The sequence below is a fragment of the Saccopteryx leptura genome, chromosome 2, assembly GCF_036850995.1.
Source record: "Saccopteryx leptura isolate mSacLep1 chromosome 2, mSacLep1_pri_phased_curated, whole genome shotgun sequence".
In the NCBI taxonomy this organism is placed as follows: domain Eukaryota; kingdom Metazoa; phylum Chordata; class Mammalia; order Chiroptera; family Emballonuridae; genus Saccopteryx; species Saccopteryx leptura.
In genome coordinates this window covers 266,863,235-266,880,639 of record NC_089504.1, presented here as the reverse complement: position 1 = coordinate 266,880,639, position 17,405 = coordinate 266,863,235, and the positions used below count along the sequence as shown (strand labels likewise).

The 17,405-nt window shown below is 43.9% G+C and overlaps 1 protein-coding gene across 1 annotated transcript in view; it reads left to right on the top strand.

The window, feature by feature from the left end:
* NIBAN1 (niban apoptosis regulator 1) overlaps positions 1–17,405 on the top strand; it is a 136,270-nt gene that overhangs the window by 62,633 nt on the left and 56,232 nt on the right. The window contains exons 2-5 of the mRNA XM_066361715.1: positions 402–532; positions 4,057–4,188; positions 8,247–8,361; positions 13,368–13,535. Of these exons, the coding sequence (XP_066217812.1) occupies positions 402–532; positions 4,057–4,188; positions 8,247–8,361; positions 13,368–13,535 (546 nt within the window). The remainder of the gene's footprint in view (positions 1–401; positions 533–4,056; positions 4,189–8,246; positions 8,362–13,367; positions 13,536–17,405) is intronic.

Sequence of the window (17,405 nt, the reverse complement as noted above, 5' to 3'; positions counted from 1 at the left end):
GGATCCCTGCTGTGCAGGAGTGGAATGATGGAGTTGGAGGGGAGTAAAGAGCCAGTTGAAGTGAGAACAGGGTGAGGCAGAATGGTAATTGTAGAAGATTTAAAGGATGTTGAGTTTATGGCCATGGCAATGGGTTGTTGATGTAAAATGAAGAGCAATTCTGTTGGTTATTGGATGAATGGTCCTTAGGGGCAACCAAGTCTCTCAGGAGGAGGAGAGGGAGAGATACAGGCATGTGCCACATGCATCGAAGTTCTCGTTCTCAGGGCACGTGGACCAGTAAATTCCTGGGGAACAGTGGTGTAAGACAGCCTGGAGGACTGTTCATAGAATTATGTAGATGTGTGTTTATTCCATGAGAGATGCTACTTTTCTCAATTGTAACTTTCATATTTTTCCAGGGAAAACTGAGGCTGCTATCAAAAACTTCACTCCCTACTACCTTCGCCAGTACTCCGTGGCCTTCTGCAATCATGTGCGCAGTGAAGTCGAGCAGCAGAGGGATTTAACGTCACAATTTTTGAAGACCAAGGTAACCCATGGCTGTTTGGTTTACATACTTCTTCTCCCACTGAGGATGTTTTATAACTCACAGTATATCTGAAGGAAACAATCCTGTGAATAGCAGTTTTAAAAATATGTGTTCTCAAATCATTTCATGCTCAGAAAAACTCTATTTACCCAGAAGTTAAAACATATTATTATTTTTTTTATTTGCTGATGGTGTAATCCATATTTTAAGAAACTAGCATGATCCAAGTTTATTATGCTTTCCCCACACTGATACTTTGGATATCAGAGAATCTGGCTTGCTGTACTGAAGTTTAATTTTAAAAAATCCTAATTTTAGTGCCTTGTACTATGGATATTTTTATTTTGGTCATTGATCAAATATGATTTTCTCTTCTAATCCTCTAACTTATCCTTTTTCCTTTGATCCATTATAACAATTATCCATGACCTCAACAAATAATTATTTACACTAACTATGTGCCAGACCCTATTCCAAAAACTGGGGCATAAGACAAATTCTCTGACTTTCTATTTATATTTAAATGTAAGAAATAAAGGGCCTGACTGGTTGGCTCAGTGGTAGAGTCTCAGCCTGGCATATGGATGTCCCAGGTTCAATTCCCAGTCAGGCACACAGAAGAAAAGTGCCCACTGCTTCTCCACCCCTCCCCCTCTCATTTTTCTCCATATCTCTCTCCTCCTCCCCTCCTGCAGCCATGGCTCGATTAGAGTGAGTTGGCCCCAGGTGCTGAGGATGGCTACATGGCCTCTGCCTCAGGCGCTAAAAAATGGCTTTGGTTGCAACAGAGCAAGGGCCCCAGATGGACAGAGCATCACTCCCTAGTGGGCATGCCAGGTGGATCCTGGTTGGGGCACATGCGTGAGTCTGTCTCTGCCTCCTCTCTTCTCACTAAATAAAAAAATTTTAAATAAAATAAAATAAATAAGTGTAGGAGACAGGTACATATTTCTTCTAATAAACAAATAAACAAATGAATATCAGGTGATGATAAATGCTACAAAGAAAAATAAAGCAGTCTATTTTAGAGAAGATGGCCAGGGAAGCCCTCTGAAGAGGTGACACATGAGCAGAAACTAGAGTAAAATAAGCATAGGCTTTGTGCATACCTGTGGGAAGAGTGTCCCAGCAAGTCCAGAGACCCCGCATCAGTGACAAGCATATCAGAAAAGCTGTGTAAGCAAGGGAGAAGGGACGGGAAATGACTGGAGAGTGACAGCTAAGGTTAGACCATGTGCAACCTGTAGACTACAACTGGGTGTTTATCTTAAGTGTGATGGAAAGTTATTGGAAGGTATTGAATACAGAGTGACTTAGAATTTTAAGTAATCTTTCTGACCTCTCTATAGTGAAAAGACTACAGGGAGGGGCAAGGGGGGGGATTGATGAGGAGGACACTGTAGTGTGGTGATGGTGGCAGTTACAAGGAAAGGTCCAAGTCAAGATGTACTTGAGATACAGCTGGCAGAACTTGATGGATTGGGTAAGAGATAACAGGAGAGAAATCAGTGATGATTTCTTCGTTTCTAGGGTAAACAAATAAGTGGAGGGAGCTGCCTTTTGGATAGAAGCCTCAGAAGTGGATAGAAAGCATGAGTTCACATTTGGCATCTTACGTTTAAGATACTTATCTGACATATACTCGTGGAAATATTGAGTAGGTTGTTGAATGCTCTGATCTGGAGCTCAGTGGTGAGGTAGAAGCCAGAGAATAGAAGTTTGGGGTTTCCTAGCTGATAACTGGTAGCAAAGCCATGGGACATAATAAAGGGAGAACAGAGAGAGAAGAAGAGGTTTCCTGACCATCCCCTGACTCCTTCCATAGTTTGAGATCAGAAAGAGAAGGATCCGGCAAGATGAGCAGAGGAGACATAGCCAGTGGCAGAGAAGGAAAGTCAGGAAAGCGAAATGTTCCAGAAGGCAAATATAACGGGGGTTTTGAGAAGTTGGGAGTATTAAATGGGTCAAATGCTGCTGAGAGGCTGAGCAAGGTGACCAATAGTTCTAGCAGCATGGGTGTGTAGGGATAACTGATTGTTACCTCCATAAAACAGTGATTCTCAAAACTTAAGAAGCTGTTAAAATGCAAATTCTGGTCCACACTCCCAGAGATTTTGATATTGTAAGTATAGGGTGAGGCCACATTTTAAACAAGCATATCAGTTGATTTAAGTGGCCCAGCTTTAAGAACTGCTGAAAACTTAAGAACTACAGTATTAAGAATTCAGACCTGGCTGAGCAGCTCAGTTGGTTAGAGTGATGTTCTGATGTGCCAAGATTGCAGGTTGCTTCCCTGGTCAGGGCACATATAAGAATCAGTAACTGAATGCATAAATAGGTGGAACAACAATTCAATCTCTCTCTCCCTCTCCCCTTCCTCTCTCTCTGAAACCAATCAATAAGTAAAAAACAACAAACCAACCAACAAACAAAAAACCCACCAACGCTATAAAGAGTTCAGCTTGAATGTGGTTTCAGTCTCATTTAGCGAGAAGAGTTGAGGTCCTCTCTTGCCTGTTAATGAGGCACCTAAGAGACTGCCTCATTTTGGGGGAGGACAGAATATTAAGTCCTGGGATTCGGAAAGATATTTAGTTTATCCCGCAGAAGAGTCGGGAAAACATTAGCATATCTATTCTCTCCGTATGGTACCTGTGAATTTTGCTTGAAAGTGGAAGGTTGAGTTTCTAAAGGCATTATGATTTTTTAATAAAGGGAAACTAGATGTAAATTCATGTGAAAGAAAGAGGTTCATGTCTATATTTTGAGATAAAACAGAAACTGCACTGTGGGACAGGGCAGGAATGATTCTTTACACAGTCTGCCCATTGCGAGACCTAACTGGGCATCTTATAGAAACTCCCCTACAGTGCCTGGCACCAGAGTTAATGAGAAATCCTCAAAGCTTTCAGTAGAAGAGAGAGCACTGAAATGTGCTGGTTTCCTTTCTTCTTTGATCAGAGAGCCAACACGGTCTCCTTAAGAACAGGTATAGAGGTTCAGTGTTTATAGCCTGGGTCCCCAGGGCTACGGGGCCTGGAAAAACCATTGAGCATGGACTTCTGGGGCTGCCTGGCGGTGTGATGGCTGGGGGAACAGCCTGTTAATTCCCCTGTTCTTCAGGACTTAGTCTTGAGGCATATTCCCGGTGTTGGACTAAACGTCTGCAATTTATACTTAACTGCTTCACTTCCTCCTTCCACAGAGTTTATCAAGGATTTATTAAGTGCCGTGTGTATACCAGGCGTAACATTATTATTATAACCCTGTCCACCACTTCTGTTTCTGTAGCAAAATGGAGGAAATGAAAATCACAAAAATATCAATAAGATGCCTATTTGCATTTGGTCAGGAGGAGGAGGGAAGGGAAGTGTGGAGGGAGGGAAAGAGGCAACCATTTCTCCAGGATCTCAGCACAAGAGAGTTGCCTGAAATAGTCCTGCAAATGCCACGGACAGCTTAGCAGCAGCATGGTATGTTATCTTTTTTTAGCTCCATAATTAATCGTATTTATCTTCTTTAAGCCGCCGTTGGATCCTGGAACTGTTTTGTATGAAGCAGAGCTATCACAGTTTGCTGAAGATATAAAGAAATGGAAGGAGAGATATGTTGTGATTAAAAATGATTTTGCTGTGGAGAGCTATGAGAACAAAGAGGTGAGATATTTCCTGGTTACCCTGGGCTCTTGAAATATCCTTAACAATTGGGTGGGTCAATTGTCGTGCCCTCTTCTTCAGGATCGATTCCCTTAATAAGCATTCTCTCTCGAGCAGGTACTCATTTCAGTTAACAGATGTTTACTGAGTGCCTGTTATATGCCGCATATCATAAAAGGTTCTGGGCGTATAGCAGTGAATCTGACAGATGCTCGCAGTCTAGTGGGCAAGACAGACTTTGAGCAAATAATAGCAAGTGAACGTGAAATAGGTTATGTCCAGTGACCAGCACAGGATCCTTTTCTCTGATCATTCCCCTTTAAGGTCATTCCCAGTCACTGCCCCAATATCACTCTCTTTGCTCTGTGTCTCCATGTCTTCCCACACTTACGCCTCCTACATGAGAGGTGGCTGGGGAGTTATTTAATAAGAGTGTGATTGAATTTGCACGAGTTCCTAGCAATTTAGAACACTTACATACTTATACCACTTATACTTAGGGACCTTTTTTCCCCCCCTTTTAACTTCTTCCTCGTTATTTCATTTTTTTTCTTGCCTGTGACACGTGGAGAAAATGAGATAATGTATGTCAAGGGCCTAGCACCTGGGAAGACTTCAGTTTTCATTGGTTCCCATTTATTTCCCCATGGAAAGTGTAATGGTGGAGAGGAAAGAACACTGGGCCGGGAATTTAGAAAACTCAAGTGTAGGTTGGTCTTCAGTTAAACTGGAAGTTAGGCTGAATGATCCCAGTTCCTTTCAGATCTCATACTGTACATATTTTAAATCTACATAGATTCTCAAGCTACCTTTGAAATGAATAGTTATTATTATTATTATTATTATGAGCGAGAGACAGTAAGACAGACAGAAAGAGGAACAGATAGACAGACAGGAAGGGAGAGAGATGAGAAGCATCAGTTCTTCATTGCATCACTTTAGTTGTTCATTGATTGCTTTCTCATATGTGTCTTGACTGGGGGGCTACAGCAGACAGAGTGACCCCTTGCTCAAGTCAGCGACCTTGGGCTCAAGTCAGCAACCATGGAGTCATGTCTATGATCTCACACTCAAGCCAGTGACCCCGCGCTTAAGCTATTGAGCCTGTGCTCAAGCTGGATGAGCCCATGCTCAAGCCAGCGACCTCGGGGTTCTGAACTTGGGTCCTCAGCATCCCAGGTCAATGATCTGTCCACTGCGTCACCACCTGGTCAGGCATGAATAGTTTTTATTTATTGATTGAAAGTTGTAACAGATGTAAAACCCTGTTCTCTTGACTCGAATAAGTTCAAGAACAAGCAGGAAAACCACCCCCGATACTCTGAGCAACCCCCCTGGTGCTAAACCTTTAGGAAGAAGCTTCAGACTGACAGACCAATGTGTTTCCTTCATATTTCTGATGGAAAATAGAAATAACACACAATACAAACTTATTCCACAGGCAAGCAGGTAATGCCGTCTTGAGTAGTCTTATTCTTTTCAACGTTCATTAAGCTCATGTTTTCTCTGCATATCTATATTAGGATTTAATTCAACACTTGATTTGTTCTCTGAAGCAAATTACTAATACACCACAAATAACAATGATAATAATAACAAATCATGTTTATTTTGTCTGGCATGGTACAGTGTCCTCTCAGGGAAGTTGGAGGAGAGGCAGTATCATCTAATAGTTGATATTGTGGACTTGGACTTACACCTTTATCAGTTACTAGATGTGTCCTTTCATAGATCATACATCTCCTTGAGCCTGAGCTTTCTCACCTGTACAGAGGTGCACAGGAACCCTTCCTCATGGTGTTGCTGGGAGCATTAAACAAACCGTGCATTGCAGCAGTCAGCACATGGCCAAGCACCGGCGGAGCCCAGTGCAGAGTGGTTGTTGGTGTGATGACTGAATGTTTGGGAGGAAACACTCACAGAACTTACCCTTGGATTGATGATGCTTTTCACCATATTTGGCACTAACTGGAGTTTCATTTTGAATCGAAATTGGTGGTTTTCCTCTTTTCATTTTTTAAAACATTTCCCCCAACTTTCCATTTATTTGCTCATTATTTTCAAATGACCCTGTTTGGATTTTTAAGATATGGTTACTGAGATGGATAATAACCACATATTAAAATTTTTTGCTCATCATTTTCAAAGGATCCTGCTTGGATTTTTAAGATATGAATTTTTAAGATATGATTACTGAATTGGATAAGAAACAAGTATTTAAAAAACTTGGAAATTAAACTAATGCCATGCAGTTTGCCATAATTCCTCAAAGTTTTAATAATAATATATATTTTTTTGTTTTTTCATTTATAGAAGAGTATGTTTTTAAAAATTACACCTCACAGGTGTACATTCAGTACCTACAAATTGCTGCTTATTTTACTGAGTGTTCAGTTTTGGCTGGTAATTAAGCAGGAAAGGGATAAGCACTCTTGTTTCATAATTATTTAATTTGCACTTCCTGTACGCTTGCACTGGCCGGACAGACCCAGGTGTGACTGCTGAATTTGTGACCGACTCACCAATGGGCCACTGGCAGGGCATTGAACCTCTTTTCTCATTCATACGATGGAAATAGGAACTAATACACAGTGCTGCTTTTAGGATTAAATAATAGGATGTTTATAAAAGCTGAGGCCAGCCTGAATCAAACTGCTTCTAAACCTTTTCAAAATCACACACCTTTTTTTTTTTTTTTTTTTTTTTTTTTTTTTTTTACAGAGAGAGGGATAGATAGGGACAGACAGACAAGAACGGAGAGAGATGAGAGGCATCAATCATTAGGTTTTCATTGTGACACCTTAGTTGTTCATTGATTGCTTTCTCATATGTGCCTTGACCTTGGGCCTTCAGCAGACCGAATAACCCCTTGCTTGAGCCAGCGACCTTGGGTCCAAGCTGGTGGGCCTTGCTCAAACCAGATGAGCCCACGCTCAAACTGGCGACCTCGGGGTCTCGAACCTGGGTCCTCCACATCCCAGTCCAATGCTCTATCCACTGCACCACTGCCTGGTCAGGCACCACACAACTTTTGATTCTTCTCTGTTATGCTCTGGATCCCTGATGTGCTTAGGCAGTCATGAGTGGTTTTCACAAGTATGAAAGCAACCTTCTCAGATATATGAGAGTTTGTTTTGTTTGGGTCTCTACAGTCACTACCTTATAGATAGAGAAGGTGTTATTCTTACTCATATTAGGTTGCCCTGATCAGCATTATTTTAGTTATTACCAAGAGTTCACTGGACATTTTTGGGTCCCACAGTTGTTTGGCTTCAATTCTCAACTTGCCTTTAGCTTGTTATTTTTAAAATCTTGCCTAGACTTAAGCCCTGCTATCAGATACACACAACTAAATTTTATCTTATCTTTATGTCCTTGTGGGCCTTTCTGCTTCACAAACGTGTTAGTGCCTTAGTAATGTTCTCCCTGTGCCTCCTGTACGTGACCCAAACAGCAGCGCTTTCTGGGTGCTGGCCAGAATTGGTTCTGATGTCATTATATTACCCTGCCATTCCAGATCGCTTTACTGCAAAACAGTCTCACCTCCAAGGGCAGAGTGGTGGCATATTTATCATAGAAACATTTCTATGTTTTGGGTGAAAATCCATGGCAACCATGATTGCAGTTACCTGTCGCCCAGTCTCATTAGTCATCAGCCTCCAAGCATTTGTGTAGTAAATGTCTGTATGCATCATCGCCATTGTGGTTACTAGAATGATTCAGGTGCCTGAAATGGTGTGGTGCAGGGTTTCTAGAAGCTTCTAAGATCGTGTTTTCTTCACTTGAAAAACATACCAATAGTGACTCTTCTTTGAGATTAGGCACTCTGGCTTACCGTGTTGTGACCATCACACAAAAGTACTAAAGTAATACCTTGCAAGTAGCAGTTATACAAAGTGTATTTTTTAAATCAATAGCTCTTACTCGATGACATAGTGTGGGAATTGTTTTACCTCTGAGTGTCTGTGTCCGGGTCTGTCTATTTCTAATATTCTTAATGTTTTTCAGAAATCTATATGGGGAAAAAGGATCACTCATTTCTGTTTTTCCTTTCCCAGGCCTATCAGAGAGGAGCTGCTCCTAAAAGCCGGATTCTTCCCGCTGGTGGCAAGGTGTTAACCTCAGAAGATGAATACAATTTGTTATCTGATCGGCATTTCCCAGACCCTCTGGGTGAGTCTGAGCATTCTTTCCCAAGGCAAAATTCCTAGACTTGCTTTGTTTAGCTAGACCATGGTTCTCAAGGGGGGCAGGGGGCAGGGGCGGTAACACTGTCCGGGGAGATCCGGCTGTGTGTGGAGACATTTTTGGTTGTCACAACGTGGGAGGAGTTGGAAGTCACAAGGCATTTAGTGGGTGGAGGCCCAGGATGCTGTTGAACATCCTGCCATGCACAGAACAGCCCCTGACGATGAAGGATTATCTGGCATACAATATCAACAGTCGCTGAAGGTGAAAGATTTTGGTTAGACACTCATACTTCATAGACAAATAGGAGACGTAGTTTCCCGAATTTAGGTAAACATTGTGCCACTTCTCTTATTTTAAATCACGTACATACACAAGTCAGTTGCTGTGTTTTTAGTGCATCAAAATTATGCCACTGCCTGGGCATCTTGAGGCTTTTGGGAAATATTGGAGGCTTTACTAGCACTCCATAGGACTGTGAAAATAAATATCATAATAGGGCCCAGTCTGTGAAATATATGATCTTATCTTTCAGTAAGCTGTCAGGAACTATTATTCTAATTTTAAAAGCTGTTCAATAAAATATCCTTAATCGATAAAATTTTTTTTTCTCTTTTTTTTGTATTTTTCTGAAGCTGGAAACGGGTAGGCAGACAGACTCCCGCATGCGCCCGACCGGGATCCACCCGGCATGCCCACCAGGGGGCGATGCTCTGCCCATCCGGGGCGTCGCTTTGTTGCGACCAGAGCCATTCTAGCGCCTGAGGCAGAGGCCACAGAGCCATCCTCAGCGCCCGGACCAACTTTGCTCCAATGGAGCCTTGGCTGCAGGAGGGGAAGAGAGAGACAGAGAGGAAGAAGAAGGAGAGGGGTGGAGAAGCGGATGGGCGCTTCTCCTGTGTGCCCTGGCCGGGAATCGAACCCGGGACTTCTGCACGCCAGGCCGACGCTCTACCACTGAGCCAACCGGCCAGGGCCTCGACAAAATGTTTTTTTGGGTTGTGGTTTTTTTTTGTATTTTTCTGAAGTTGGAAACAGGGAGGCAGTCAGACAGACTCCTGCATGCACCCGACCGGGATCTATCCGGCATGCCCACCAGGGGGCGATGCTCAGCCCATCTTGGGGCATTGCTCTGTTGCAACCAGGGCCATTCTAGCGCCTGAGGCAGAGGCCATGGAGCCATCCTCAGTGCCCGGGCCAACTTTGCTCCAATGGAGCCTTGACTGCGGGAGGGGAAGAGAGAGACAGAGAGGAAGGAGAGGGGGAGGGGTGGAGAAGCAGATGGGTGCTTCTTCTGTGTGCCCTGGCCGGCAATCAAACCCAGGACTCCTGTACGCCAGGTGACGCTCTACCACTGAGCCAAATGCCCAGGGCTGACAAAATGTTTTTAATAAGTGTTACAGTAACTCATAGCTACAGTATAAAAAAGCATAGAATTAATTAGCATATTTATAAACAATAGCCGAATGCTGCCATGGGAAGAGCACTGAACTGAGAACAGGAAGACTGGATTTTTTATTTAGTTCTAACCACACCCCCTACCAAGTGTTTTTCCCTAGTGTTCCTGAACCTCTCTGATTGATGTTTCTCCAACTCTAGGGCCTTGAACTTGAAAATCTAGAAGGATTTTTCCATCTCTAATATACTTGGATTCTCATTCATTCTACTTTTTCCATGTAGAGAAAGTGACGGATGATATGTATATATAGACCAAGTAGTGCATTTCATAGAGATTCATGAACTGTGTAATAATTCCATCTGACTTTGTGTAAATCATCCCACACAGTAATTACTTGGTTTCTTGCAGAGAGCACTGGTTCTTATTAATGGGTATAATCATTTCATTAGAGTTTATGGAGAAAATATAGTTACTTTTTCAATTGTTATTTTGGTGCAGAATGCTTAGCATAGCGTTTTTAATAGCACTATTATTAGATTAGTACATGGACCATAAACCTAGGTTTGCAAACTATTATTAAGTAATTCAAGCTAAAACAACACTTTATGTGCACGATACATATTATTATATTTTCTTTCAACATCTACTTATATGTCATCGTGGCTCTAGAGTTACTGCTGGGACTGGGAATACCAACATGTTGAGTCTTCAGAATCTCCCCCAAAAGACTTTCTAATGAAATCAGTCAGAACAGACAATATATTTACTGACTTATTGATGAAATTGTATCAGAAGGAGTGAAAAGGGGTAAAAATCACAAGTCCTGTGTGACTAATGCCATTTGGCTCAGGACTTCAGATTGGGGCATGTCAATGACTTGTTATTGTATGGTGTGGCCTTCTGAGTTTTAAAAATAGAACATTTCTACAGTAGATCAATTGTGATATTCTTGTAACACAGCTCAGGGGGGAAAATGCAGACTAAAGGCATCTGGGAAATTGTTGTAAAAGGTTAAATGAGAGATATCTGGAAGCCAATAGGAGTGAATTGTGTAGGGCTTTCTGAAGCTTTTAAATACAAAGGGTCAATGTTCTTTTAGTTGTTTGTACAAAATTGTGACATCTTCAAAAGGGCAAGAGTCATTTGACAAAACCATGTTAACAAATGCGATACTAATCCTATGGGGAAGGATAAAAGCACAATAAAGATGAGAGGAATTCATTTCACTTGAGAAAAAAAGCACTGGAGGCATATCAATAAATGTGTCTTCTCTATGTCTATTCTGCTAAGATGAGGTATTAAAGGTGCCCTTACGTCTTGCTGAAAGTGACTTATTTATTTGGTGTCCTATTAGTCAGACTGTAGTTTGCTATACAACAACAAAAAAAATCAAATTAAATACACAAAAGTTTTATTATCTTGTTTAAAGTATTTGGATATGAGCAGTCCAGGGCAGGTGTGGCAATGCCATGAATGTCAGGGACTTGTTCTAGCTTTCTTCCCCCTTTTACTCTAAGTTGTGGCCCTTGTTGACATAGTTTAGGTGGCCTTGGAGAACCAGCCTGGCATTCTCAGTCCAGAGAGCAGGAAGGGGCCAAGGGGAGGAGATAGGAACATTCTCTCTCTTAAAGGATACTTCCAGGAAGTGTCACTGCCTCTGCAGTTGACACCCCATTAACTAGAGCATGGTGGCTGTGGCCCTCCACTCTGAAGTGGAGGCTGGAAATGTAGACCTTATTCCGTGCAGCATTTGCTCCACTAAAAATCAAGGATTGTATCACTGAGAAAAAAAGGGAGAATAGATATGTGTGACAACTAGAGACCTCTGCTACAGTGGTCATTTATTCATTCGTTTGTTCATATGCTGATTCATTTTTAGGTCATCACATGTCGGATAATTTACTGATGGGCCCCAGTGTGCTCCCAGTGCATTTTTCCATGTCCCCTTCAGGTTCCAGGACACTGAAACAGCTTACATATAGGCTCTGGGAAATCTACTCTTTTTCTAAGCCTATCTTGATTTATTAATGTGCCAGTAGCAAGAGTCGGTTGTAGAGCCGCCCTTATGGTATGATCCATTTCTTGGAATGCCTAGGGCTTTCAGTGGCTTCTTGTGGGGGCCCTTCTTCTCTTTCTTTCCCCAAGACCAAGGCTTCTGATGTCGGCCAGGAGCACAGGGATCATTCTTCATCTACTTGCTGTACATGCCTTGGGGCATAAGCTGGGTTTCATTTAACCACGTGCAAGATCATATAATTGTAATGCCTGGAAGGGAACAAAGTATAGGTAGGGGACCTGAATAGTAGTAGGGCTTAACATGAGTCTCTTGAAATTGATTTTGAGGGAAGAAGTAAACACCCCTGTTGTTTAAAGTTTTTAAAATTTCCTGGGACAATGTGGCACATTTATTCACTCAACAAATTATAGCTCAGCATATAAAGGGTCCATGGCTGTGCCGTGTGTTGAAGATGCAAAGATATGTCCAATGCAGTCTCCATCTCCTGGGGGCCCCAGGGCAGTGGTTCGGCTTCCTGGGGAGAACCACTGAGGGAGCTTATCTCAGTCTGTGCCCCCGCTCTCAGTGTGGGTGCCGGACACGGAAACAGAGCACTACAATATTTTGGAAGAACAAGGTAAGGAGTACCCAACTCTGTCTCAGATGGCAGAGGAAGGTACCCTAGAGCAGGTGTCTTTTGGATTGACTTTTGAAAGAAGAATAGGAATGTTCTATGCAAAATCAGGACGGAAGGGAAAGAGGAAAGGTAATATAACTGCAGAAGCAGTGTGCAAAGGCACGGACTCGGTGACCACACTCGGAGAGAGTGCAGACTGAGTGTGGCGTGGAGGCCAGTTCAGGGTAGGAAACTAGCACCAACACTTCACTGGGGGATGGAGAGAAGTGGCAGAGGAAGCAATAAAAGCGACAAAGAAAAGACAATTTTTAAAAAGCATAAAGGACAGCAAGAGAGAATTGCTCTTGGAAGTCATGGAAAGAATCTGTTTTCAAAAGAAAGGGTAGTTAGCAGCAACAGATGTTCCAGATCAGTTTGAAAAAGGATGGATAACAAAGGAGAAGCCATAGGCTGGCAGTCAGGGTGACATAGTGACCCTGGCCGTTTGGTTCCTGGAGTGATGGGGCAGGAACAAGACTGAGGTGAGAACAGCGTTGATGGCGTGGAAACAGAAAATGACAGGGAGGAGAGAGAGGGGACAGGGCAGAGAGCAGAGAGGGTGACAAGGATCCTGGGAGCCAGGAGGGTGAGTAGCTGCACAGGTGGACGGGTTAGCTTGCAGAGGCCAGTGGGGAAGAGGGAGCTCTGCTTGCTCGTTCCATTGATGTGAGCAAGTTGGGAAGGATTGCGTTTGATGGCCTGGTTGTCCCTGTGGGGTAGGTGAGGCCACTCGTGAAGCTGGTGGAGCGATGTGAGAGGAGCCTGAACTCCCATTCCCCCCCCCACAAACACACACACATCTAAATGCCACCTTTCCATCCTATGGCCTGCCCCAGAGAGTTCCCTTCACAGCCCGGACTAAGGATTTAAATAAAAGATGCCCATCTTGAAACATCTTTGTGTTTTCAATACTTCCGTAGCATCCAACGAGAAGGAGAACGCTCAGCCCTTCGTGGTCCTGCCGAAGGAGTTCCCCGTGTACCTGTGGCAGCCGTTCCTCAGGCACGGCTACTTCTGCTTCCACGAGGCCGCTGGCCAGAAGAAGTTCAGTGCCCTCCTGAGCGACTGCATCAGGCATCTCAACCACGGTATGGCCCGCCCGCCTGCTTGTCCCCAGCCGGGCTGCTTTTTCTTTATTGATCTGGTCAGTCATCTGCTGGGATGCTTCCTAGAGAGAGCCACAGACAGTGATGCTCTGGGAAGGAGAGGGAACCCGAGCAGGTATCTCATGGCACAGGTGGGCACGTATTTGCAAAATATGTAAGTTTGCACGTTGATTCCTTCCTCCTCCTTTCTCCTGGTTTTTAAAAATCTAAATGACAGCAAGAATATGGCAGTTGTCCTTGGAAAAAATCCTAGTCCTTATGACACTTTTTGTTTATTTCCATCTTTATTTCTGAGTAATAGTTACTCAACACTTTAAGGTACTGAAGAATCACCTAGAAAACTTAAACACAGATGTCTGGGCTCTACTCTCAGCTGTTCTGATTCACGGGGTCTACGGTGTGCCCCGAGTTTACTTTTCTGACACACTGCCAGGGGCTGGTGACCGCTGGTCCATCGACCACACTTGCAACGGTGTGGCTTCAGAACTCTATGCCTTGAGGTATGGATTTAATTACCTTTGTGTCTATAAAAAAGACGTTCCATTCCAATAAGTCGTGTTTTTGCCGAATGGATGTGAATGCTACTATTCTAGACTCCACGAAGCCTTCGGTTACAGATACTTCCTGAGATAACTTGTTAGTTGTCAAAGTTCAGGTGTTAGAGAGTAACTAGCGGTTACTGCGTAGTGAAGAAGGGAGCTCAGCATGTCAGCCTCTTGGAGTGGGTTGCATCGGAGTTATCACCTCATCCATCTGTGCCTTGGTTTCCTAATAAGGCTAATGTCATTGTGCGTTTACTTAAAGTTCTGGTGTTTCCCTGAGAGTGTCGGTCCCACAGAGCAAATGTCACTAGTGCTGCATGTCAGCCAGTTCTCAATTTTAGCTTGCATTTTGATAGACTAATGGAAAAAAGATACTGTCATTCTGTTTTGCTATAGCAACTCTGAGCAACATTGATCATAATATTGTCTCATAACTAGTTAGACTTTATAAACGTAATACCCTTATTAATAACTTTCCATGTGGTTTGGGTGTTTTAAAGTCAGAATCTTCCAGCACTGCCTGCTCCATCTGGCTCGTTTGTCAGTGCATTTACACCTCTGTGTTTGGGGCTTGGGTCTAGTACGAACAGGCAGCTGGCACGAAACGCAACAACCACAGTTTCCTAAGCAGAGAATATTCTTGGCCCAACCAGATGGGACTTGCTTCATTCCTCTTCCATGGACATAATAGGAATTTCTCTGGGGAGTCTTTGGAGGTCATGTAGCCTGCATTTAGACTCCATTTATGGAAGCTTTGAGTTGATTCGAAGCCCGATTCAGCTCTCCAGTGCATTTTCAAAGGCACTAAGATAATGAGGTCTAGCCATGTTGCCCTGGTTCTGTGTCACATTCCTCTGTCCAGAAACCACTTTTCCTCACTGAGACTTTATGCAGATTTACTGTGATTTGGCACAATTTCCAGGAGCTCCAGACTGAGCCAGAGGCCATGAAAACATTGTAGGGAGCAGTCCTTGACTCTCATGAGCCGATGAGCTCATGGGTCTTCCCCTTCTCACTTCTGTGGCTGTGTTTTTGGCAGCACAATGTACCACTCATCTTTAGTGAAGCATTTTTTATTTGTTTTAGTCTCTACCTGTTACTCCATGTGTGATCTTGAGTTAACCAATAAGAGGCTTCGCAGACTCCTAGTTAACCATTGTTTTTTTCCATGATTATCAGAAGAGTTTAGAAATAGATGTAAAATTAGGGCTGTGAGACTGGCCTTCAGGAGGTTGCTGACTTCTGCCCCTAACTAACTGGAGTAAGCACTGCACCTTGCTTCTATGGCTTCGCTGGCTCAGGCCACCACGCACCTCTGTTGACAACTAGGTATGGGACGTTCCTGCAGCTGATGGCGGATCACGACTGACACTGTCCACTCACAGATCTTCGGGGATCTCTACCCTCCCACCCCACCCCAGTTTTGTTGAGATATGATTGTTATATAATATTGTATTAGTTTAATGATTTGAAAAATGATCGCCACACAAAGTTTAGTTAACATTCATCATGTCACATACTCACAATTTTTCCTTGTGATGAGAACTTTTAAGGTCTTACTCTGGTTGCCACTTGACCATGTTGTACATTCCATCCCCAGAATTTCTGATACCTGGAAGTTTAGACCTTTGACCCCGTTTCACTCATTTCCTCCACCTCCTACCCCCTGCTTCTGCAACTAATGGTCTGTTCTCTGTTTCTCTTGAGTTTGGTTTTATAAGATACCAAATAGAAGTGTGATAGTATGCACTAGTCTTTCTCTGTCTGACTTATTTCACTTAGCATAATGCTCTCAAGGGAGATTTGAGGGAAGATCATTTTCTTGCCTTTGTGGTTGGTTCCACCAAGGATGTCTGTCACTTGGTGTTCCCAGGATACCTCCCTTAGGGTTCAAATCCCACCAATACCCACTGGCCCCAGGAGTTCTGCACTGGGCTCGCACTGGTTGAGGTACCCACCTCCAGTCATTTTGAATCCAGACCTCCTTATGGGTTGGATCCATTTCCTCTTAAACCCTGATAGAGGGCTTTGATCACACCGTGTTCCTGGACAATGTCTCCTAAGGTAAGTGTAAAGCCAATAGCCGTGCCACCTTCAAAGTTGCCTGGCCCATGTAGGTTTAGGTTCGCATTTAAATCAGATCAATCATAAAGAAACAGTGGAGCCAAAAACTGGTGGTCCATTTTCCTTTATTCTAGACTCGCACTTGGCAAGCGAGAAAAACACACAACGGAAAAACACTTCCCTTTCCATTCAGGGCTCCCAAAGCCACTGACTCATCCGAGTTTTGCTATAATCAAAAGCTTCCGGCCCTGGCCGGTTGGCTCAGCGGTAGAGCGTCAGCCTAGCGTGCGGAGGACCCGGGTTCGATTCCCGGCCAGGGCACACAGGAGAAGCGCCCATTTGCTTCTCCACCCCTCCGCCGCACTTTCCTCTCTGTCTCTCTCTTCCCCTCCCGCAGCCAAGGCTCCATTGGAGCAAAGATGGCCCGAGCGCTGGGGATGGCTCTGTGGCCTCTGCCCCAGGCGCTAGAGTGGCTCTGGTCGCAATATGGCGACGCCCAGGATGGGCAGAGCATCGCCCCCTGGTGGGCAGAGCGTCGCTCCATGGTGGGCGTGCCGGGTGGATCCCGGTCGGGCGCATGCGGGAGTCTGTCTGACTGTCTCTCCCCGTTTCCAGCTTCAGAAAAATGAAAAAAAAAAAAAAAAAAAGCTTCCACCTCACCAGTCTTATTCACCTCTGTTCCCCATCTCCTTCTCCTCCACACACTGGCTTCTCCTTCAGCACTCCGCTACTTTGGCTGGCTCCTCTACCCCATGTGGTCTCCCTCCCCTGGAAAAACGTGGTCTCCTCCTCTCTTTCTAAGAACATGGTTTCTTTTTCCCAAAATGGCCTCCTAGCTCCTCCTTTTAAAACCTTTTGGCGTGAAAGCCCTTCCCCCAACACACATTAGCATAACCAAGCCCCTTCCCAAGCAAGAAAGGTAATTAGCTGTATCACCCGAGAGCATCGCCCTGTGAGAGCAGTGGCCATCTTTAACAGAGGGAGCATAAATTAACTTATCTGCCCAATAGTAAGTAAGGACAAATAGAGGGCTGTCTGCTCCTCCTTCCTTCAAGAAAGGAAGCAGCCTCTCGATGCCTCAAAGATTCTGAGGAGCACAGAGGCATGTGTTATGTGTGTGTGTGTGGTTTTTGGCACCTCTTCATTGAACAGGCGTATGAAAACACCATGATTAACATTAGCAGAACATCCCTCTCCAGCGTACTGGACTAAAGATCCAATTCACTGCATGACTTGTGCCTAGAGC